Here is a 24,330-nt window from a genome sequence, read left to right as displayed (position 1 = left end):
TGCTTTATTCTTTTTCTCTACATTTCTTTCTTTTTCTGTCCTGTTCCCGCCCCTGTTGTGTTCCTATTTTTCTATTCTTTCCATTTTTTATGGCCCCGTTTTTTCTCCTTTTCTATTTCCTGCCTTTCGGTCCCGTTTTTTCTCCTTTTTGTCACGTTTTTCCCCTTTTTCTATTCAGTTTACTGAAGTTTTTGGAGCGTCTTAGTAGAATACGTTCGAAAACAGACACTGAGGAAGCCTGCAAGTCGTAGTGTCGTGAATAAAATATACATAGTAGAATTAAATTGGATAAGTTTTCTTCTTTTTTAATTTTAGGTGTTCAGTTTATCCTCTTTTTCTCTCCAGTTTTCTTCTTTAGCATTTATTTTTTCATATCCCATTTACCTGTTCATTCTGTCACGGTTATTCTCGCTCGTTTGTCCTCATTTTCTTCAGACTCTTTTCCGTTTTTTCTCCTATTGTCTTATTTATCCTTTTTTGTTTCTTTTTCTGGAGAGCAGCAAGAGCAGACTTTTCACTTATTACACCCCTACCTTCCTGTACGACGTAATCCTACGACAAAAATCTCGTCGCAAGATTGTCTTTAATTACCCCAGTACTTATCAGAAGAATGCTGAACATCAACAATCAAATATTTATTTCAGCTGTGTGCACACTGTCCAGCGAGATTATCGTTGACAAACAACGAGCTAATTCAATTTCTTGTTTATTTGACGAAATGACGTAGGACTATTTCAGCTTCTTTGACTAGATTAGGTGGGGTATAAATTTAACACTGATCGGAAACCTAGCATTCCGGACTTCGTTGCTCATCCAAGGCCGTTTAATCATGTTTTTCCTTATTCGGTAATGTAGATAACAAATATTAGGCTCTGTTTAAAGTACACTCTCACCTCACGCTGTATAGCACGGGTTTCCGACGGTCAGTGATCGGTACGGAATGCAGGAAATCCTCCTCATCGAACAGCTGATAAGAAATGAGTTGAAAATCCAGCAAAGATTTGATTTAGAATAATGCAATCAAGTGATGATTCAGACTCTTGTCAATTAAATTTGGTGCCACGAACGTTTTGATAGTAAATATATGACTACAGATACAAAAAATGGAAAATTGGCCGAACAGATAACCAGTGAAGGCCGTGATCAACAGTTATTTAACAAAAAAGTTTTGGTTTGTTGTTCCTAATAGATACTGCGGTATCACAGTTTTCTGGTCACAGAAATACCGAACTACAGTCTGAAAAGGTAAAAAAAAGGCAAGCTAAAAGTACAGCAAAGCAAAACATAATACGTTACGTAATACGGTCAAGCAAAAACCACCATCCTCTTCCTTGAATCCATCCCTCCTATGAATATCGCTCGAAACCGGTTGACTAAAAACTCTAACCGGTATCGTACAGATTGCGATACATTATTTGTTCTAGCCCATTATCTGCGCGCCCATTACTCACTTACCTACCAGCTGCCCATAGATGAATGCATATAAATAAACGTTAATATTGCCGTTCGCAGAAACGAAATCGGCTCGCCTGCCTGCCTGCCAGCCTGCCAGCCCGCTTGAGCTCAATTCTATCGCCCCCAGAACTCAAAAGCGGCGGCCGCATCCATCCCGGAGCAGCGGAGGATTCCGCAGCTCGCGGTTCGTCAGGCATCGGTAGCAAAGTGTCACAGATTATATGCTATGAACGCATAGTAGAAACAATAAACGGACCTCAACCATCATATAACCATCCCGAGCTGGTTCCTTTCGTTTCGGCTCAATTTAGTTGGTGTCATTTATTTTCATTTGTGTCCCATCTAGCCGGTTAGAGGGCCCAGAATTAGAATATGCAATCTAATCAGCTGGTGGCAGAGGATTGATACGGTCGCGTAAGGGTAAAAAGAAGGGTGGTGAGGGCAATGGAATCTTAACGTGAAGTAGAACTCGGCATGATCGAGCAGAACCGGTCGGTATTTTCCATTTGCACGACGCGCAATCATCGCCTCAGTAACGAACAATCAATTGAGCGGAGCACACTTTAGCGTCATGTCTCATAAACTTTGAACCCGCGCATGAAGTGATCCCGTCGACATCTAATTCCCGCTTGATGCTCTCGAAATGCCATTACATACAATGTATGTCTTAGCTATGTTGCACTTTCGGCAATTAAACAGTGTTGATGAACTGAGCAAGATCAGTGGCATCACCTCGGAGATTCCGATAGGAGATCTGTCTGCATGCACGCGCCTGCTTTGCTCCCAAACCGAACTTTTCATCGTCGGATTCAACCTGCCGAGTTAATTTATTTATTGAAGTCAATTGGGACTGCGAAAGGCGAAAAGTGTATCGAGAGGAACCCACTGGTTTCAGTCGTTCTGGCCTGGCGGCGCGGCGCGTTCGCTGGTCGAGATGGACGAGACTCGCGAGAATAGCTCCACACGCATACATTTCGCAAACCATATCGGCAGCTTCTGTGCAAATTGGTTGACCTCGACGGTGTTCGGCAACGGCCGGCGGCGTCAGAATGGAGAAACCCAGCCCCGCGACTAGACGAATCTATTACTCTTAATTCGCGTCAATTTGGTGCTCGAATTAGCCAGCAGCAGTAGCAGCAGCGCGCGGTTTGCGCTTTATTGCGGGCAGGCCTGGCGGACGTACCAGGCAGCGTTTGCGTGAAAAGACCGGTTGGGTCCAAGTTTGGACCGGTGGATACAGCAGCAGCAACACCTCAAGCACAAGGTTTAACCGTAATGAGCTAAATACATACATGGCAAACTAATTGAACGATAAATGTGCAGGTGCAGGTCACGGTTACACCTCGGGTGCTATCGTGGCGAAAATAGGAGAGTAATGTTTTTTGCACTTTTCCGCGGGATGCCATTTTGGTTCACCAAAAATTGCCCGAGCATTCGCAGGTCGCAACTGCAGCTGAAAGGTGTGTCGTAACTTATGTTTTCCGTTTAAATTTTGGGTGCACGTTTTATTTCGACAGATTTTATTTGAAAGTCATTTTCGATTGCTTGTGGATTGGTTTTATGTCTGATAGAGTTACACCCCAAAGAGCATCGAACTATTCGAAATGTTCAATTGAGGCTTTCCCAATTGAATTTTTATTTACCAACTTTATGGCGCCTAAGTACAGTAAGTTGCAAAACAGCCATGCGTCTCCTTTTTCATTACAACCGATAAGGGCGGTTTTTGGATTCGATCTAACTGATCTAACAAACCACTCGTCGCATGCTCGAATCTAGGAGCTAGGAGAGGCTGTTTAAGTTTTTTGCAATTTTTGATTGATTTTTATGTACCTTTGTATCATTGTATCATGTATCATTATAGGTACATACCACGTCACAGGTGCATATCACTGAAAGCCACAATGGGCATGATGCCGAATGGAAGTTATACCGAACGGACGAAACACCGATGAGACTCGAGAGCGGCTGTTTGATCTAGTGGTATTGAACTACTTAGCACTTACTACTTAGCTCTCAATTTTTACCGCTCACTTCTTAGTGCTCAGTTCTCACTGCTCACTGCTTATTGGTTACTGCTTATACTCAATGCTCACTGCTCACTGCTTATTGCTCACTGCTCACTGTTCCCTGCTCTCTACTCATGGCTCACAGCTTACTGCTCTCTACTCACTGCTCACTGCTCATACCAGATACCAGGCCAGAGCCGTAGCGTGACATTGTGGCACCCTTGGCAGAATCCCAATTTGGCGCCCCCTCATTTCTTAAAGTAGTACTCGTCCCAAGTTTATCACTTTTTCGTATTCGCCGCTTATCCGATACTTAAATACAATTAACGTATGTATAATAAAAAGAACTGATTTCGGATGTCGATGAAAAAAAATACAAACGATAATCCAATGAAACAAATTTGTTTTAAATCCTACGTTTATTAAGCCTTCTATAAAAATGCTGTGACGCCCTGCCAGCCGGAATCTTCGCTATGGCCGATCAAAAGATAGACGTCGGCATATTATTCAACTTTTCGTGGCCTTGGCGATCAGCTTCTTCTCTGTTTTGGCCACAAAATTGTTGAAGTAAATGTTCCGTTTGAGCTTCACCATAAAATTTACTATTGATCGTATTTAGGAGCCGTTGGGAGAGTTGGTGATCGTCGGTACCTACAACCTTTATCTCCAGCCAGTTGCTCTATTCGGCGGATACAAAGTGCTTCATCATGTCCAACTTCTTCGCTACGGGGTAAAGCTGGAAGTTCGAACAAAGCATCGAGCGTAGTTGTTTGACGGTTTTCATCAAGGCTGTTGCATGCAAATCAATTGATAAAGTAGCATGAAAAATCACTAAAATCGATATAGTTTTTAATGCATACGTTATTGCTAATGCTTTACTGAAATGTAGTCCCTTTTTAGCGCCCCTAAGATCTTGCACCCTTGGCGAGGGCCAGTCTGGCCAACCACACGCTACCGCAGTGTACCAGGCATTCAATTTATCCTAACATATGCGCGATAATCGGTGAATTTTGCCTACTACGGATAACAACTGAACAACGGAGAAACGAGATTGTTTTATTCCAAGGGACTGGCAACCATATCCCTACTCAATGTGTTTGACAGTAGCCAACATCTACTGCCGGTGTGGGTATTATTTGCAAAAATCTGGCTAAGATTTCAAAATACTACCCATCTGCCAGCATACCGGTTTTGCAGAACGAAACGAACAGAACGTATAGCGTTGTCATGCTGTTTCATTTACGCAAATGGTTAGATGTTCACTGCAAAAACATGGCTGCCTAGCAGGACCGTGTTTTATTCACATTTAGACCACTTATACTTTCCTCCATTCCAACAAACACACGATCAAAAGAGAGAAATAAAACGACCGAGTTTATGTATTTGGGTGTCACCATGGTTTCCTATTACACTGCAGTCGCTTTTTACGCGGTTTTTTACGCGACTATTTTTACGCGAATTTCGGAATTTACGCGGTTTTTACGCGGTTTTCGGAATTTACACGGTTTTTTTAACGCGGATCTCGGAATTTACGCAGTTTTCGGAATTTACGCGGTTTTTTACGCGATTTTCGGAATTTACGCGTTTTCTACGCGGTTTTCGGAATTTACGCGGTTTTTTTACGCGATTTTCGGAGTTTACGCGGTTTTGATTTACGCGGGACGTATCCATCGCGTAAAAAGCGACTTGAGTGTATATACCTTTTATTGCATTACAGTTTCGCACCAATTTTACCTGCGATTTATATTTATCATGCTTCAGTGAAAGAGAATAAATATTTTTCAGGGAGAAATTAATCGAGATATTATCAACTCTCTTTCTTTAGCGGAAAAATGGCTTTCTTTCGCTGCTCCCTGCTCACTTCTCAATGCACTTCTCAGTAATCAATGCTTACTGCTTACTGCTTACTGCTCACTTTTCAGTTTGCACTTCTCGCTTCTCACTTCTCTCTTCTGGAAATTTTTCAAAATTCAAAACCTATACGATGTTAGAATTTCATTAAATTTAGCACACGAGCATATTTTGCTGACTTATTAATGTGTGTTTAGGTGTACCACCATCACTTCAAGGATATACCTATGTATGTAAGAAGAATAGAGGTATAGATAGATAAGAATCCTTCCAACATAAGCATACGGCTACTTGATCAACGATTTCGCCATACAAACTGAACTTGCGTGATGGGAAAAAAGGGAAAGGGTGTGTTAAACTCCTATCGGGCCTTTAGGGGGGCCATCTCCCAGGTAATTCAAGCAGATCACACACGTCTGTCCTCTTCTTCTTCTTCTTCAGTATAGAGCCGAGGTGGCTCGTGCTGTTTCAAACACTCGTCTCCATTCAACTCGGTCTGGGGCCACTCGTCGCTAATTTCCTAGTCGAAGTCGCAAATCGCTTTCGACCTGGTCGAACCATCGTGCACGTTGGGCCTCCCTGTTCTTGGTGCCGGTGAGGTTGTTGAAGAGGATTATTTTCGTCGCACTGTCGTCCGGCATCCTTATGACGTATCCGGACCACCGTAGCCTGCCAACTTTCGCTAGATGTACGATGAGAGTCTCCCCAAGCAGTGCCTGTAGCTCGTGATTCATACGCCTCCGCCACTCTCCGCTTTCAGTTTGTACTCCGCCAAATATCGTCCACAGCACCTTGCGCTCGAACACGGCAAGGGCGCGTATGTCCACCGTGAGCAGCGTCACGGCCTCAAGTCTATAAAGAACTACCGGTCTAATAAGGGTTTTGTACATTGTTAGCTGCGTGCGGCGGCGTACGCTTCCTGATTGTAGCGTTTTACGAAGGGCAAAGTAGGCCCGATTTCCCGCTTGGATGCGCCGCTGGATCTCCTTGCTAGTGTTGTTGTCCGCGGTCACCAGCGATCCCAAATACACGAACTCTTCTACCACTTCTAGTTCGTCGCCGGTAACGGTTACCGTCCGTGGCAGACGCGCATTTGTTTCGTTTGAGCCTCTTCCTTTCATGTATTTGGTCTTCGACGCATTTATTTTTAGCCCAATTCTCCTAGACTCCGCATTCAGTCTGGCGTAGATTGCCTCCACCGTCGCAAAGTTCCTGGCTATGATATCAAAGTCATCTGCAAAGCCTAGAAGTTGGCTACCCTTGGTAAAAATCGTACCTCTTGTATCGATGCCCGCTCGTCGGATCACCCCCTCAAGAGCGATGTTGAATAGCATGCAGGATAAACCGTCACCTTGTCTCAACCCTCGCCGCGTCTCGAAGGGACTCGAGAGTGTCCCAGAGTTGCGTACGAAACACATCACTCGATCCAATGTAGCTCTGATCAGTCGCGTCAGTTTTTCCGGAAACCCGTGTTCGTGCATTATCTGCCATAGCTTGTCTCGATCGACTGTATCGTATGCTGCTTTGAAATCAATATAGATGTGATGCGTGGGCACGTTGTACTCCCGACATTTCTGCAAGATCTGTCGGATAGTAAAAATTTGGTCCATAGTAGCGCGAGCCCCCATGAAATCCCCCTGATAATTCTCTACGAAAGCTTGTGCTATCGGTGACAACCGGCGTAACAGGATCTGGGAGAGTACCTTGCAGCAGTCTAGCCGATCACCATTTTTGTAGATGAGACAAACCACTCCTTCCATCCATTCCTCCGGTAGCTTTTCCTCCTCCCAAATCCTCGAAATAACCCAGTGTAGAGCCTTTGCTAGCGTTTCTCCGCCATGCTTATAAAGTTTTGTCGGTAGGCGGTCCTTGCCAACAGTTTTACTGATCTTCAGCGGCCCGATTTTTCGTTTGACTTCTTGGAGATCAGGTGCTAGGACATTACTATCTTCTATGGGTGCTCCTAAATTAATTTCTGTTTCTCCTCCTTCTGAGACTTCGCCATTGAGGTGTTCATTGAAGAACTGCTTCCATCTGTCAACCAACTCGCGCTCGTTTGTAATTAGATTCCCTCCCACGTCCCTACACATGCCAGGTTTCGGTGTGTAGCCCTTCCGAGTTTGGTTCACCTTCTCATAAAACTTGCGCGTGTCATTAGCTCGGAATAGTTGTTCTAATTCTTCACGATCTCTGTTCTCCTTTTCGCGCTTTTTCCTCCTCAGGATCGTGGTCAACTGGTTCCTAGCTCGTCGATATTTGGGTAGGTTCTCTCTAGTGGCAATATTTAAATATTTTTTTCCAAGCAGATTTTTTCCCCTCTACCGCTTGTTGGCATTCCCCATCAAATCAATCGTTTTGTATATTCCGAGGTTTAATACCTAGTGCCGCGGTAGCGGCCTCTCCGATGGCCGAGCGTATTCTGCCCCAACCGTCTTTGAGGTTTGAAGCACCTAACTCCTCGGAAGAAGGCAGTGCCTCATTCAGTATTCGCGCGTAGTTCTCGGCAGCTTGTGGGTTATCTAGCTGCCTGATGTTCAGCCGAGGAGAGCGGTTTTCACGTGTTCGGTATACGGTTGGCAGCTTTGAGCGCACATGAACTGCTACTAGGTAATGGTCAGGCCTCGGGAAGCTGCGAAGTTTATACATCGTTGGCCGTTATCGTTCGTGTCGGTGTGCAGGCTATGGGGTCCTACCACCGGTCTCCATTCGTCGTCCTTGTTCCATCGCCTAGGTCGATGCCGAATATTTCGCTCCGAATTTGCTTGAATTTTGTAAGTGTGATTTAATTTAGGTGTGTAGCCGTACTGGGGCAACACTACCGAGTCTCGCGATGGGGCTGCCATCTTATAGTGGCGAGACTCACTATACCTCCTTCCTGGTTAGTGTACGACCTTAGTTTCCACCGGGGATGGTTACCAGATCTCCGCTAAGGTTGCTCGGCGACATCACCATGCTTAACTGAACGGCCCATCATACCAAACGCATTTTTTCCATGTGGATCCAAACTTTTGCAGAGTAGTGTACATGTTTGGATTTTAACTTCTACTTCTACTGTTCTGTGTACTGTAAACGCTTTGTAGATGATTTATGGCACCACGGCCACTGAACGCCGACTGTTGCCGGCAACCCGTCGTCGTTGGACATTTTAAGCATAAGAACCTCTTTTAAAATCTAAATTGGAAGTGAACGTAAAGGCACTTCCTGGCTCTAGGGAGTAAGATTGGTTGAAATTACTGCACCGGTAGCAGTAGCTATACTGCAAAAAGACGATATCACAAAAGATCAAATTACTGGTCGCAGTGATAATGTTCATACCAATATTCAATTGACCAACGTTGGCTAGAAGCAGGTAGAGGCAATCTTTCGACGGCATACATTTAGTCTGCCATTGTACTGCATTTAATAACATTATTAAATGTATTATCAAGTTTAATTCATCGTTCTTAAAAGCAATATAAAACTGAAAAAAATCGCTAAAAACGAGTTTATTCCAACTGTATCATTATGTATTTACGTTTCAAATGTAATAATACATCTTTTTGATTGCGTTCTTATATGTACCATCCTAGATCGACCTTTCAGACAATTATTGTAAAGATGTGAGTACACCTCTTTTATCACCAAATTATAAAAAAAACATGGTTTGAACTTAAATGAAACACAATTATTTCTAGAACCGATTCAAGTTCGTGTTCTAGAGCACCCTTATCAACTGTAAACAATCCTAAAGTTCATTGCTACTGGCGTACTATCTCCTCACCGACAACGGACGGTCCACCCGAAGTCTCGTGATCGAGGCGCTCCCGAGTTCAAAGCCCTTCGTTAGTTAGTTAGCCGTTCAAAAGCGTACTCCCCATCAAACAAACATCGGCGCTAACTAACGAGAACAAAAAATTACGTATCAAATCTTCGAGTCATCGCCACCGGACTACGCCGTCTCCGAAATAAACCCACGGCGGACGCTCGGTTCGCTCCTCCCCGGTGCACCCCACGCTCACTATCAGTCAATACCGCTTGGACGCCGTATCCTTCACCTCGCTCGTTGATCCTGCCCGATCTCGGGCGGGCAGACAACGGCTATAAAAGTGGCCGCCGTAAAAAATAATTCCACTACGGCAAAATAACAACAGCTCATGGCAAATATAAAAAAAAACATACGCTTGAGCTCAAAATTCCATTCCGCGACCTGCACGATTAAGTCCAACCAGGATGATGAAAACAATGAAATGAAATAAACATTTATTATTTCTTATTTACCAGTTGTAAACCGTCGAGATTTGCTCGCGAATTTGCTGGAACATAGGGTTCATTAAAATTCAGCACAGTGATCCCGCGAGCTATTCGATAATGATGACGACGATGCACCTCCCGCAATGTCCGTCGTGCGTTCCGAAGCCGCAAAGACCCCGAAAGGTCTCAATCGGAGCGGTCGCGATTATGATGCTCATCCCCCTGCCCCCCTGTCTGCCCTCCCTCCAACTATGTCGCTCATTATGGCGGCCCCAAATGCAGCACACGTTCTGCTGCTATCGAATGCACATGTAGTAGGTACGCGACCATAAAAAATAGACCTATAGCGATCCGGTTATGACGGATCGCCACAAATGGCCCTGGCGATGAGCCGCTGCTGGTCGGCGCGCAGTTGATAAACGAGAATTCGCCTTCACATGCTGTTTTTTTATCAATGTTATTTTTTCCGTACACAAGAAATTGTCGTATATTATGACGCGGTGACGGCGCCGCACACGGCGAAGGTTCAGGACGGCGCAGCGCCGATGATCGTAGCGAGGTAATTGACATCGATCCGGCAACGAACGTGGCGACGCTTTTCTGGACCTGTGCTGAATTAGACTCACGGATGTGCTTACCGGGAAGTGAAACCGTGGTTCCTTCGGTTTTTGACAATGGACAATGCCACATCTCATGTAAAATAAATGTAAACAAATCGTCGATCTATTCCGCCATAACCAAAGAAGGTCCTCCGAATGCAGAAGGAATTTCAATTTGACACCGCAAGCGTCGGCCTACCCAACGGCTGCACTGGCGGCACGGGGCGCGAAGCAGAGGTTCGTGGTTTAACCAAAGTCCAACTTGTGTGTATCGCAGCTCTCCAATCGACTATAGCGAAATATCGTCAAGGAAATCGGACCAAGAACACACAGCTGATAGTCGCCATGCTGATGTAGCAACACAGACGCTGTAATTACCCCATAAACACTGTGTGTGCCATTAGTCAGTCCGTGGTCCGTGTGTCTATGGGAGAATGCCTGCCCAAGCACGAACAGCTGTGAGCGAACAAGGCACAGCGTGTGCATCTGGGCCTTAATCATATGATCTTAGCATACAAACGATCGAGCGAGAAATACAAGAAGTTTCAAATTTCCCCCCGCCAGCCCGCCGCTCAACCTCAACCACCAGTTTCCGCTAGGGTGCGAACTACCCCCGTACCTTGCGTCCGTCCGTCCGTCCGTCCGTGAACGAAAACCCACCCAGCGCTATAAATAGCCCGTTTAAGATATATGACTTCAACTATTATGAACTCACTTCAGCAGGCAGCCGTGGTCGCCTTGCTACAGCGAAGACAAAAATAGAGTTGTTTGCCGTTGTGCTGTGACACCAGCGTGTATAATGGTTCTTCGCCAATGTTGGGACTGGGACGGATCCGTATGTACTGTGTACGATGTATAGATACGGTACATGTACGGTGGTGCTGCACAGCATGAAGCCGAGAAGAAGAGAAAAAAAAATAAAATAAAACCTGCCCACAGCTGATACGAACATGATCGCACTGCGACGATGCGATGGCATAATCTTCGCTTTGACACGGCCTAAGCTGGAGGTAAAAGTTCTCATGTCTCATGTATGGCAGTATGCACCACGGCATAAGTAATGGCTTATACGAGATCGCCGCAAGCAGTGCTTTGGCAAAACAGCAGGCAGCCCCCTAGAACATCCGGACAAAAACACAGAGGGCGAACAAAATCTAGGTCATAGCAGTTATTCTTTTTTTTTTTTGCTTTTCTCGTTTTATTTTGCTCGCCTGTTTCTCCTTGGGTTTTACGATTTATGCTGTTTTTGTTGTGCTCTATGGGACTCATCTAGCTGCTTTTACTACTTTACTAGGCTAGACTGGGTGAGTTTTGGTTGTTGATGTTTGCAAATCTCTGCTGCACCTTTTTTCATGACTGTACCCCGATTTGATCTCTCTTCTATGTGCATCCAACGCATATATACGAAAGATATCTGAAAACAAAACCGAAAAAAATGCGAAGGAACTTACTAGACTAAACTAGAAAATAAATAAAAAATGACAACATTGTAAGAAACCGCAAATAGACTCGGCGTGATTATGATGAAAAATGCGAATTGCGTGTAAATCGTGTGCGCTGAAACCGGGAGAGCTAGCTATGAAAAACATTCCTACTAGTTAATTAATGATCACTCGATCAACGAAGACGACGACGACGACGACGACAACGACGAAGACTCTGCTGATGACAGTAACAACAAAGTAACAACTTCTTGTCGTCGATCAACTCCGGACCGGTCTAGCTAGGACAGAACCAAAGTCCGTGGTGCAGTGGTTAAGATTGAGAAATCAAGCCATAAATTATCTCATAATGTCTCTGGGTGGAGCAATCGGTAATCGGTGCACTTAAAACATTCTTTAAAACGTCATGTGCACTGCTTCGCACACAAAGTTAGAGACCGAACTTTTTACCTTCAGCGCATAAGCGCAGCTCAGGTGATACGAACGAAACGAACGTCTATTTAAATCATATATTACTTGATTAGCATTTTTTAACCTCACCAAGAAGCAAAACACAGGTCTAAAGTTTGCTCAATCAGCTGTAAATAGCATGCTCGCAAAGTGATATATTGTAGATTTTACTCATTTAAGCGACCGTGTTTCAAGGTCGCTATCAGGTATCAGTAAAATTGGCACAAGCCGGCTGCTTTTCCTCGACATTGTTTCGGTCGGCGCACATTTTGAATCGGAGGCAGACCGTGAACATTCCCCAAATTATTGCTTCATATTCTGTCTGATCCGACTGTCTCCTCCTCTAGGGAAAGAAGTAAAATTAGAAAACACTGCTCTGGTTCCGGGTACTGTCAATGTTAAAAGGGACCTTACATCTGAAATGAGAACGGTTTATAACTATCTTCGAGGAATGTGAATACTGTGATACTATTGTTGTTTTGTTGATAATAATTCTTAACATGTAAAGTGAAAATACACCGTTTGGTACGACGAAACTTAACGTTTCATCGCACAGTAGTCCAAAAGGGCGAAAAATGGAACTTGTTTTCCTAATGTGTTTTGTTTTCATTTTATCATTTATGGTTTTCAGCACTTTTGTTCGTATGAATATCCCCCTTAGTCTAAAACTTTCAAAAGTTAATCATCGCTGACTATAATGAAAATAAGAAAATAGCTTTTTTGTGCAATATAGTATAGTAATATAGGCATAGTTGCCTAGCAAAGTTGTAAACAGTATAAAAACAAGCAACTTTGCTGAAGAAATAAAATTTCTATCTTTATCGAGTGCTGAACTATAGGGCATATTCTTTAAAAATTGGTTTTTCATACTTATATTTTCTTCGTTGCATTTTACAAGAGCACAATGTTCTAGGCAATTTTACACTAGTTAACAAAGTAAAACAAAAAGCGTGGACTCAGTTAGCTGAACGAGATGTAAAATTGGCCGCTGAATCCGAAAATGAGGTCAGAAAAATTTAAAGTAGGATAGTTTTTGAGATATGTACTAAAGTTGAAATTTCGCTTAAAGAAAGAAAGTACATTTTTATGTTTATTCCGCTATTCTAAGTATTCTAGATTTAAATTAACAACGTGGATAGCAGCAACGTGTAGTGCTACGGTCTATAATATCTGGTAAAAAATATGGGAATTATAAGTCGACCAACAATTGAGTATATTTTTCGTTTTGTAAACTTATCCACGGTGCCTAATTCTGCGCACTTTCTTGCCCATGTTCCTAATTCTGCGCATGTTTGCTCCTAATTCTGCGCAGCCAAAAAGCGAAAATAAATAGTCCTGCCATGCTGTTTATGTCTTTATACACTGAAAGCACACCAAAAAATCCGGCATTAACCATTATCATAATTAAATCCATGATCCGGCCTTCTTGTGCTCTCCGGGTGGCAAAGGAATATTGTTATCATTTTGATTGCCTCATTTTAAATATTTTATTCTCGATAACGTGAAGGGCGAATTGATTTGGGTTTTCTGCATACTGAACATTGCACTTTAGACTAATACCAAAAATTGTGTTTTCATATAGAAACCACTGCCCCACTCTCTGACAGCCGCTTGAGGTTGAACATTAAAAAAAATAGAAGACATGCTTTCATGAATTGGCGCTCGTGGGTTCGGACCCCGAGACACAGCATAGGATTCCAATCAAGATAAAGATTCTACTTGAATTTTCATGCCTCTATACCTCAGCCATTTGGGTGAGGTTGCGTATTCTTTCGCGCTTTCTTCGTAGAATACATTACTGCGCAGAATTTGGAACATGAATAAAAAATCTGTGCCTAAATCTGCGTATTATTGCATCGCAGTTTTCTAAGGAAAGCAATGCATGCAATCACTCTTTTTGTCTAAAACATGACTAAAACTAATTACTCTTTCTAATTATGCTGGGTAATTTGATCATTGCAAAGAATTTAGATCATAAATTTGTTAATTTTCTAGCAAGACAATCTTAGCGTTGGTGCTAACGACGATGTTTTCTGTGACATAAAATACTTTCAGTTTCACGTTAAATTATGTCGCTCTCAAATATTATGACCCATTTGTGAATAATGGCGTAATATTCAACAGACATTTATAAAAAAAATAACGCAATGATCATAGTTATGCACAATGTTAAAAAATACTTATATAAAGGAAAATGCGCAGAATTAGGAGCTGCGTAGAATTAGGGGCGTTCACGGTACTGTAGATATTTGAGAACTTGTTCACAACAAAACAAAAAAGAACGGATTTTTATGGAATAATTTCAACTTTATCAAAGATGTTAGAGAGAGAGAGAGAGAGAGAGAGAGAGAGAGAGAGAGAGAGAGAGAGAGAGAGAGAGAGAGGGGGGGTATTTGTTGCATGTGGACAAGTAAGAGGGTGTTGGCAAGAGCATGATATTCAATATCGTTTATACGCAAACATAACTGTTTTAGTAAAATGGTTATAACTTCTACAATTTTCAATCGATTGTTGTCATTAACCCTCTGATTTCTTTGTTTTTTATCGACCTTCAAAATTCACATAAGACGAAATTTTTAAAATGCGTTAATCTGGTCTAAAATCTTTGATAAAGTTGAAATTATTCCAAAAAAAATGCGTTCTTTTTTGTTTTGTTGTGAACAAATTCTCAAATATCTACTGTACTATTATTCTTACAGAAAATTGAAGTTCAACTAATCGATAATAAATTTTTTCCTCTTTAATATGAAAAAAGAGTTTTAAAATTGGTGCATTACTATGCCGGCTACTGCCGGAGAAATTTGTATTTATGTACATGTACTTTCTTCCTGTGAGAACTTTAGAACATATCTCAAAAACTTTAATTTTTTCTGACTTCATTTTCGGATTCAGCGGCTAATTTTACATGAAAAATAACCATCAGCTTACTGAGTTCATAAATGCTGTTAACTAGTGTTATCGAAGCACTCCAAATACACATTTTTGCAGAAGACCGCAAGTCTCTTGGACCTTTACCTGCTAAGTTATCACATATTCAAGCTTGGAAATTTCCATAGCTTCACGAGCCCATGAGGTAAAATAGGGCAAGTGGATTTATGAAATCAGTACTTCATCTTAAAGCTTAAGTCAAGTATCATAAATTTGTATGGGTTCCGCTTGTCCCCAACGACCCAAATGAGAGTACGGCAAGCATACGTTTTATGTGTTTCGCATTCGCTATAGGCTCGATACACGTCCATTCTTTTGTGTTAGTAGATAGACGCATGGTTGCTTCGGCAAAGTTATAGACAATATAAAGGCAAACAACTTTGCTAAAGAAATGATATTTCTATCTCTATCGAGTGCAGAGCTATAGAGCATTTTCTTTGGAAATTCTTTAGAAATGAGTTTTTTATACTTAGCGCATGTTGGTTGCATTTTACAAGAATATATGGTTCTAAGCGACTATTGAAAGACTCAAAATACACGTTTCCGCAGAAGATTGCAAATCTCTAGGGTCTTGCCTTAGAAAGTTATCGCTTATTTTAGCTTTATTTTTCCTGAAAGTCACGAGCCAAAAACAATAACTTTGTAAAGAAAGATCCTAGAGCTTTGCAATCTTCTGCAAAATCATGTATTTTGAGTCTTTCGATAACCGCCTAGAACCATATATTCTTTAAAATGCAACCAACATACGCTAAGTATGAAAAACAAATTTTTAAATAATTTCCAAAGAAAATGCTCTATTACTCTGCGCTCGATAGTGATAGAAGTGTCATTTCTTTAGCAAAGTTGTTTGGGTTGGTTACCCGATCTTCACTAAGGTTGCTCGTATTCCGGTTGGTACCACGGCGAGGTAGGGATAGAAGCTGCTGAATAAGAGGCTAATGACCACTGTGGGGTCAATTTTATAACTGCAGATACGCGAGGAACCGATGTTACGCATTACCCAGCCACTTACCAGCCCGGCTGGTTGGACACCAATAGAAAATTCCCTTTGTGTCGTCGCTCTTGATGTAATAAACTTTTTTTTCATGGGTAGTACGTCTTCTCTAATCTAATCTAATCTCACACTAACGCAGCCAATTCTGGAAGGCATCCTGGAAAATGACGATTACTTGAATCAATCATTTTTCTTGTCAACGGCCAGGCCAACTGCGCAGCATGTACCGCAGAGAGAATTCCAAGGAATCAAGTGGAACCAGAAAAAATACCTAATTCCATTAAACTCCTTGAAATCAAGGGGAAGGAAGAGAGCGTGGACTTCCCGTACCAAACGCTTCCCATATACATAGATGATTTATTTGCAGTCGTTGGGAGTATATTTGCTAATAAAGGTCAAGTGATACTCCGGACCCTCAGGGATCAACTAATGGCATTTAGACCAGAAGCCAGGCTGCAATTGGCCAAGGATATAGCGCCTTATTTCGCTCTCTAAAAATAGATTAGTTTGCTAAAAAAATTAATTTAAATCATATAATACTTGAAAATAAAGTCGTGTGGTTTAATGGTTGCCTAAAACTACATTTGTAAGGTTAGGAACTGAAAACCGCACGACCCCGCACCTCCTAGTTTGGCTACTCAATTACACAAATTGAAGTATTTCCAGGATGGGATGGGTAGAGCTATATTGAGCGCTTTTTCCTAGTTGCCTTCCCAATTTTCATACCCATTTTTTCATGGGCAGTACATCTTCGTTGGAAAACTGATACTACTCAAGTAGTGATGTAATAAACTTGAGTGGTATCAGTTTTTCTAACGAAGATGTACGAATACAAAAATTAGCATTACGTACAGATATACATGTTAATAAATCGTATATGAAGCACAAACTTGGCATATCCGTACTATTTTGGAGGCGATATACGTGATTAAGAATAATGTTAAGCATTACGACTATGTAAATATTTATATACGTTAATATCCGATAAATGCGCAACTCGCTTCGTACTGCTATACAATGTTGTGCTGAAAATCGTGTGTATGTCAGTTAATATCATTATATACGATAGAAAATCAACTTGGTCTACTTAGTTACGATTTCGAATTTGTTAAGAGATATTTACGATAATTTTCGTACATTGATATACGAGTTGGTACTAGCTGGGCGGTATCCCAGCTATAATACTAAAAAAATGCGCGACTGTGCCAAGCATGGAAAACAGCATGCAAGTGGATATTATTTACACAGATTTGAAAGCTGCGATCGATCGTGTCGATCACTCTATCTTATTAGTTAAAATTGAATGTCTCGAAGCCTCAATACACTTTACAAAGTGACTAAAACATTGAGTCGAACAGTTTTGTTTCCCTTTCTGGTATTCCGCATAGGAGTTACCTGGGATTTACCACTGCTGCTGATCTCTTTATTCCTCAATGACTTGTGCTTTATTATTTTGAATTGACACATTTGAATTCCTTCTCTAACTGGTGCGAAACTTATTGATTATCAGTGTATCGAAATGTTTTGTGATTTCACAAAACGTAAGAAAAACCTTACAAAGGTCGGCTGAATGCCTCTCAGATAAAAGTATAAGCGTCTTCCTAGCAGCACAGTCGGTGTAAAGTAGTTGAAGTGTCTGATATATGACTAATACAGGTTAAATAATTTTATTTATTTATTTACTATTTGATGGGTCTTTCAACCGTTGGTTGGTTCGCCCCAAAGGTTAAATAAGTTACTTCAACTAAATGTGCTAGTCGCGTATTAAAAAGGCAAAGCTTAGGTGCTACATTTCGTTATCGATACTTGACCTTCTATTTTTTTGTATTTTTATCACAGCCTGCTGGTAGAGTACAGGACAATTGCGGGGCTGATGCTATGATCCTATTGACTCTAAAAGCCTCTCCCAACCGAGCTTCGAACATGCGACGAGTCTCTTTCTCAGTCTCTCTCTCTCTCTCTCTCTCTCTCTCTCTCTCACTCACACACACACTCTTTCTCTCTCTCCATCCTCTCTTTATTTATCTCTATAGCTGCCAATATTTATCTCATCTCATCTCTCTATTTCTCTGTATTTTTGTTCTAGTTCTCTCTCTCCCGCGCTCTCTCTCTCTCTCTCTCTCTCTCTCTCTCTCTCTCTCTCTCTCTCTCTCTCTCTCTCTCTCTCTCTCTCTCTCTCTCACACACACACACACACACACACACACATGCCTGTTATAAGCAGGCTTCCTGTATGCTCGGCGGATAATCTTAATTTTCAACGATTTACTGCAAAACACAGAGAACTTATTTTTACTCTGTCGAAACTCACCCTTTCCATGTTTTTTTTTCTTTTTAATGTTGATGCTTTGAATGTTGATTTCTTTTTTCATTAATTTCCTTTGTTCCTTCTGGATAACTATAGAATGCTTGCTCTGAGGGTTGCTGTGCCAATCGTTTTAGTCGGTCTGGTTTCTGATGGACGATTCTTACAGGGTGTTTTAATTCTCTTTCATATACGAAGCAATAGTTTAATAGTTTAATCTCTAAAGTGCGGTGGTCTCTGAACTGTAAAATATGAGCAAACAGAAGCCTGCTTACGAGCAGACGTATGTACAGCAAAGTGAAATATAACCTTCAACGTTAGTTCAATAGCCGCTAAATCAAATCAAACCAGAGAAAGTGGGAATATTTCTTAAATTTAGGAATGAAAACTGAATGTATTTTTAAAATGCATTTTCGAGTGTGGTGAGAGGCTGTAAGAGTCAATAGGATCAGTAGCCCCACCATTGTGCTGTACTCTTACAGCTGGTTGCGAACAGTCCACATCAACGTACCTAATTGCCGAAAAGCATTGAAAATTTTGTCGGAGGGAGTGAAGTGAATTTTGTTCCAAAACTGGATCTAATAATGTCTTATTATCTTTCAACCAATTTTGTAAAACAAGCATTTTAATCCATTTCGTACCACGAACTGGAGTTATTCGTTGTCATTTTTACAACCTTTCTGGTCTGGATATAAACCGAGGTTTGAAAGTTACCCCTTCGGTTAGGTCAGAGATCCAATGAACGGTCAGCTCATAGAAGAAATATGTTCATATGAAAACCAACATGTAAGCCGAATAACCTTAGACTTCTATTTTCAGACATGTATTAGAGTTTATTCTAAAAAATGTTGTATATAATCAATAAGTAGCCATAATTTAATTGGTTGGTTCAAGAAGTTAAGTAATGAGTCTTAGTTAGAACTATTGAAACATGCCAACCAACATTTGGCGATGACTTTCAGAACGCAGGCGCCACTCGGATGTGTACGAAAATTAGTCGACTATTATCACGCATTCCTTTTTCTGCGCAATCAAAATTCCTGAATACGCAACTAGCGCTTTAATCTTTATTTTCACTCTTTTTCAAAATAACATCATCAAAACATGTTTACCACCAGCAGCTGGGGCACAAAAACTGTCACTCACCCAATCTGATATCTGCACATTCACCACCACCGGGTGAGCCAGAGAGAGAGAGAGGGAGAAAAAAACCGCCATCAATAACTGCGTGGCGCTCGCCGATCCCCGGGTTACCTTAAAAGCTGTTTGTTTTGCTATTTTCCCACTTTTTATTATCATTACTATTATTATTATCAATCATTTCTTCGTTTTCGTACGACGTTCGTGTCGGCTCCGGGTCTGCCCGCACTGCATGCCGAGCTGCAATGCAACCGGGATGCAGGTCGGTCGTGCCGCGGATACCACGCTGCCACATCGATCGCACATGGCGTAAACAAACGCGCGCGCCGCCGCCGACACGCGCACGGTTGCCTCGCGCTGCACTTCATGTCGATTGATCACGCGACGATCGAGTGATTTCAATGCTTCGCAATGTGCGGTCGAAGTCGAAGAAGATTCCCCACACATCCATCAGCCCATTTCGTTTACTGATATGCGAACGCAGCACCACAGTTTATCTAATCAACTTCAATCTTCAATTACTTCTTTGTTTTTTCAGATGCGATCAGAAGCATATATTCGAATTGGGGGGTTGGTGATGATCCCCCTGCTGATTACACTGCTGTCGTCATTCATGCCCCATGTGGATGCATCACCGGTTCCCGCTCCGGCGAATGGGAATGACAGCGAGCTTCTACACCAGATGACTCGGTCTCGGTATTGCGGTCGCAAGTTAACAGAAACCCTGGCCATGCTGTGCCAAGGCCGCTATCCAATGATGGGCCACCACCGATCCGGTAAGTCCGACTCCGTCGAAACATCCACAGTCATTCACATGCTAATAATTATAAATCACCTTTTGTTTCGCTTGCAGAATATCTCTCCGACCAACCGCAGGTCCCGGTGGAGGTTGAAGTGGCCACGCTTCCGGAAAACGCTCCATACGGATTTCCCTATTCGCGAGCCAAGGGCCACCGAAGGGTCCGCCGGGCGGGTATATACGACGAGTGCTGCAAGAAAAGTTGTTCGTACAACGAGCTAAGAAGTTATTGCGAATGATCTGCTTCCGCGGCAGTGTCGTCTCCTAAGCAACGGACCAACGGACAACCATTATTGTCCGACCTTTTATTCCCCTTCGACATCCGGCTTCATGGGTGCGTCAACGGAGGGGGTTTCTGCGGCAACGTTATAGGACCGCCCTGGTGGCAGGCTGTTTGGGTATCTCAGGCGCAACGATCACCACAAAAAGGGGCAACTAAAATGAGCGTATGTTTGATGTGGAAGAAAGATTTTTTTTTCTCAACGAAAGCTTGTTAGTTAGATAGTTAGTTTTTCAACTGCATTGACATTCTCTTTGCAAAGCCGTATAGTGTTTTGAGGGTAAACAAAATTTACGAATGAAGAAGAAGAAAAAAAAACAAAGAAAACAATATGGGACTGAAGTATTTTAAAAGCAACACTAGTGCAGTGGAAAACGAAATATTTTTAAGTCAAAAGCATGCATTTCTGTGTTTAGGAACAAGGAACGGACGTCCCTTAATTCGTTTGTAAACAACCGAAAAATCACTACTTTTTAAGAGTTCTTTCCTTGTTCCGTACAAGTTACTCCTTTGTATTTATTAGATCCCCTGTCCTGATTAGTTAGAGCAAACTACAAATTAGTCTATTATAAGCAAACTATTACGGACGATTCAAATGCAAATGTATGCAACTTTGTCGATTTATTTATTATCGCTCAACATAATATCCATTTCTAGTTTGTCTCGAACAACAAATTAGGGATTCTAGAGATTTTAATTACCACAAAAAATTTGAGGGAAAAGGAAACGAAAGGAATTAGTCGCTTTCGCTGGTTGCGTTTAGTGTATCAATTTGTTATATCAGAAATGGATCACATGATAAAACTAAATTCTCCTATCGTTTCCCGAGAAAAGCACACAAGTAGGTACTACTCACTGACGAATAGTTTTGCTTGCGTCTTTTCCAATTGTGACCCTCAACATTCTATTAACTCTAGCTCGTAAGCCATCATTTACTGAATCGATTGTGATCATCTCACTTCTAGACACACACATGTATGAAAGAAGTAAAATAAAACTGTGCGAAATTCTAAAGCAGGTCATTGATATTTTTTACAACTTTAAGCCCGTGTGTTCTTATTTGCCGGGATCCGAAATTTCCTCTGTTGTTATCATGGAAAGGTAACGCTTAACTCTCGTACCACCAGTTGGAAATGATCTCTTTCGCTAGCAATAAAATCACGTTTCTTCACTTTGATGCAGGATTTGCCTCCTCCTACGATTCTAGTTACTTTAGGAAGGGTCATAGAGATTACGATTAGGTGTAAGGTCGGATTGTGAATGAAAGAAAAGTCGAAACTTTTTTCTCGATTAAATTCTCCTATCAATAGTAATTAGACTTTTCTTTCCGTCAATTCTCGTACTCTACTTAGACGCTCATAAAAACTTTAGTTGGATAGGCAGTGTGTTTTCCATAGGGGTCACAGTTGTTTTTGAGAATAAACTAAACACCCAAATATTCAAATAATGGTAGAAATTTTAGTTTAATTCAAAAGTAATATTTGTGGCCGTATTTATTCGATGACAACCTACGAAGAATAATAACCTGATGGATGCAAAACCACATAATTTAGCCTAGGGGACCATTGAATGGTACAAAACTTGGATTCCGTTAAAACTAGGTTAAAACTACCTAAAACGCCCCAAGAGCGTTCAAGCTCAGATTTTGAGTAGCAAACTTATTAATTTTGGCTACCAATAATTGAATTATTCGCAGTGACAAATAACGCGCTTTTTATTTCCCCTTGTTAATTTTTTGGTTGGAAAACTACTCAGAATCTGAGTTGGTACACTTTATGGGCATTTTGAGTAGTTTTAACCGAAAAAAAGCAAAGCCTAGGGCTCAAACGTCTTTCTAAGACTTGACCCTTTTTTTCGACAGACTTCGCAGCCGGCTGTTAGAGTACATGACAGTTACGGGGCTAGTTGCAACAATCCTAACTGACTCTATCTAGCCGCACCGCCTCACAGTGGTCCAGAATCGAAAAAGAGCGGACATTAATGATTGAGTGAAAAATGCGTAATTTTTTAAGGGTGTCTCTTCGGAGAAGTTTATGAATAAAATATAGCGCATCTTTCTGCACAATTAGAGTGACCGTGAATTCACCTGTTAGGATGATACGAACTTTATTTTAAATAAATTCAAAAAAAAATTTCCTTCAAAATCTCTGTCAAAATCAAAATTTTACCGGTTGCGAAACATAATGATGTGTTAAAAAAGAGCAGTTTCGAGTGTTCAACAAAGTTATTCAGTATGTTAAAATACACATTTAACTGTTTGTCGCACACGGACTGTTTGTCGCTATGACGCATATTTAAGGAGTTATGAAAAAAATTCGCACTGCTAAAAACAATTTTTTTCAATTTCTGGCAACTTCTGGCTAACTAACAGCTTTCATAAGAAAGTACTATATTTCGTCTACAGAAAAAAATCCTTCAAGAGATCTCTGAAGCATCTTCAGTAAAAATTAATTGAAAAGTGTGCTACTTTTTGATAAAACATTTTATGACTCATTAAATATGCATCCTAATGAAACATATTCTTCACAAAAGTGTATATTTTAGCATACTGAATAACTTTGTAGAACATTTGAAAGCAAAAATAAAAAATACAAAAATTCGTTTCACCACAATATATGAATTCACGGTCACTCTAATAATGCAGAAAGATACGTTATATTTTATTAATAAAATTCTCCAAAGACACCATGCCTCAAAAGTTACGCATTTGTTCGTTATAGCAAATTATTGTGATTTTGGTGGTTTCATTAGCTGCCACTACTCGCATAACGGTCCCATTTATAGAAAACTCCCTATAAAATGGGACCGTTACGCGAGTAGTTAGGGTGATACAAATTTTCGCTTATTCAAATGCGTTCAAAAAGGTATGTTGTCTTCAGCAAAGTTGTAGAACAGATTAAAATAAGTAACTTTGTTAAATACAGTAGCACTCTAACTCTTTCCCTTAGAGACAAAATATAGTATTTTCACCCAACAGTTGTCTGGTTTGCGCGAAGCTGCCTGAAATTCAAATTATTTTTTTAATAGTGAGTTTTTGATTTTGATTAAAACAGAGGAGCGTTTGGTACGAAAAATGTTAGACTGAATACTGGGAAAATTTCGATCTGCGGCTAAAAATATTGGGTAGTTTGTGGTAGTGGAACTCCAACCCACAATTTCTCAGTTGATACCCGAGTGCTTTACGCATTTAAACTATACCACACCCATGTATTAATTAGTCTCAGATCTAGTTTTTGTCCCTCTAGTCCAAGCATTCCATCTTTCGCACACATACGCTCCCCCGGCGACAGTTATTATTTGTAATATCACTGCGCTTTGCTTCTACCACCGAGAAGATAGACGATTATCGACTGCATTGTGTGCGAAAAATGGAATACTTGGGACTGGAGGGACAAAAACTATATCTGAGACTAATTATTACATGGGTGTGGTATAGTTGAAATGCGTAAATCATTCGGGTACCATCCTCTGCTTTAATCAAAATAGAGTTTACGTTTGACCGCAAGAAAGTCAGATTGTTTTTCATATATTTTATAAATTATTAAAAATGCGTCTTAGCGACAAACAGTCTTCAGAGAAAATGTGTATTTGTAACTTTGTAGGCCACTTTTGCTCTGACACTGTGCTCTTTTTAAACACATAATTTTCGTAACGAGTAAGAGATAGACAGTTACTGTATTCAGCCAAGTTGCTTATTTGAGTGTTTTATACAACTTTTTTGAGGAAAGTTTTTTTTTAAAATTATTCAAAAAAAAACAAAAGTTCATATCACCCTAATAAGTTAATTCTCGGTCACCCTTATAGTGTAGAAAGATGCGCTATATTTTATTAATAAACTTTTTCGAAGACAC

General features: G+C 41.1%; 1 protein-coding gene across 1 annotated transcript in view; it reads left to right on the top strand.

Annotated features, from left to right (window-relative positions):
* Positions 1-21,477, top strand: part of LOC128734615 (bombyxin A-3 homolog) — a 29,210-nt gene extending 7,733 nt beyond the window's left edge. The window contains exons 2-3 of the mRNA XM_053828896.1: positions 19,939-20,176; positions 20,254-21,477. Of these exons, the coding sequence (XP_053684871.1) occupies positions 19,939-20,176; positions 20,254-20,438 (423 nt within the window). The 3' untranslated portion in view covers positions 20,439-21,477. The remainder of the gene's footprint in view (positions 1-19,938; positions 20,177-20,253) is intronic.
* The last annotated feature ends 2,853 nt before the right edge of the window (positions 21,478-24,330 follow it).

Source organism: Sabethes cyaneus, chromosome 2, assembly GCF_943734655.1.
Source record: "Sabethes cyaneus chromosome 2, idSabCyanKW18_F2, whole genome shotgun sequence".
Taxonomy (NCBI): Eukaryota; Metazoa; Arthropoda; class Insecta; order Diptera; family Culicidae; genus Sabethes; species Sabethes cyaneus.
The sequence above is the reverse complement of the archived record's forward strand: the minus strand, read 5'-3'. Positions and strand labels throughout refer to the sequence as shown.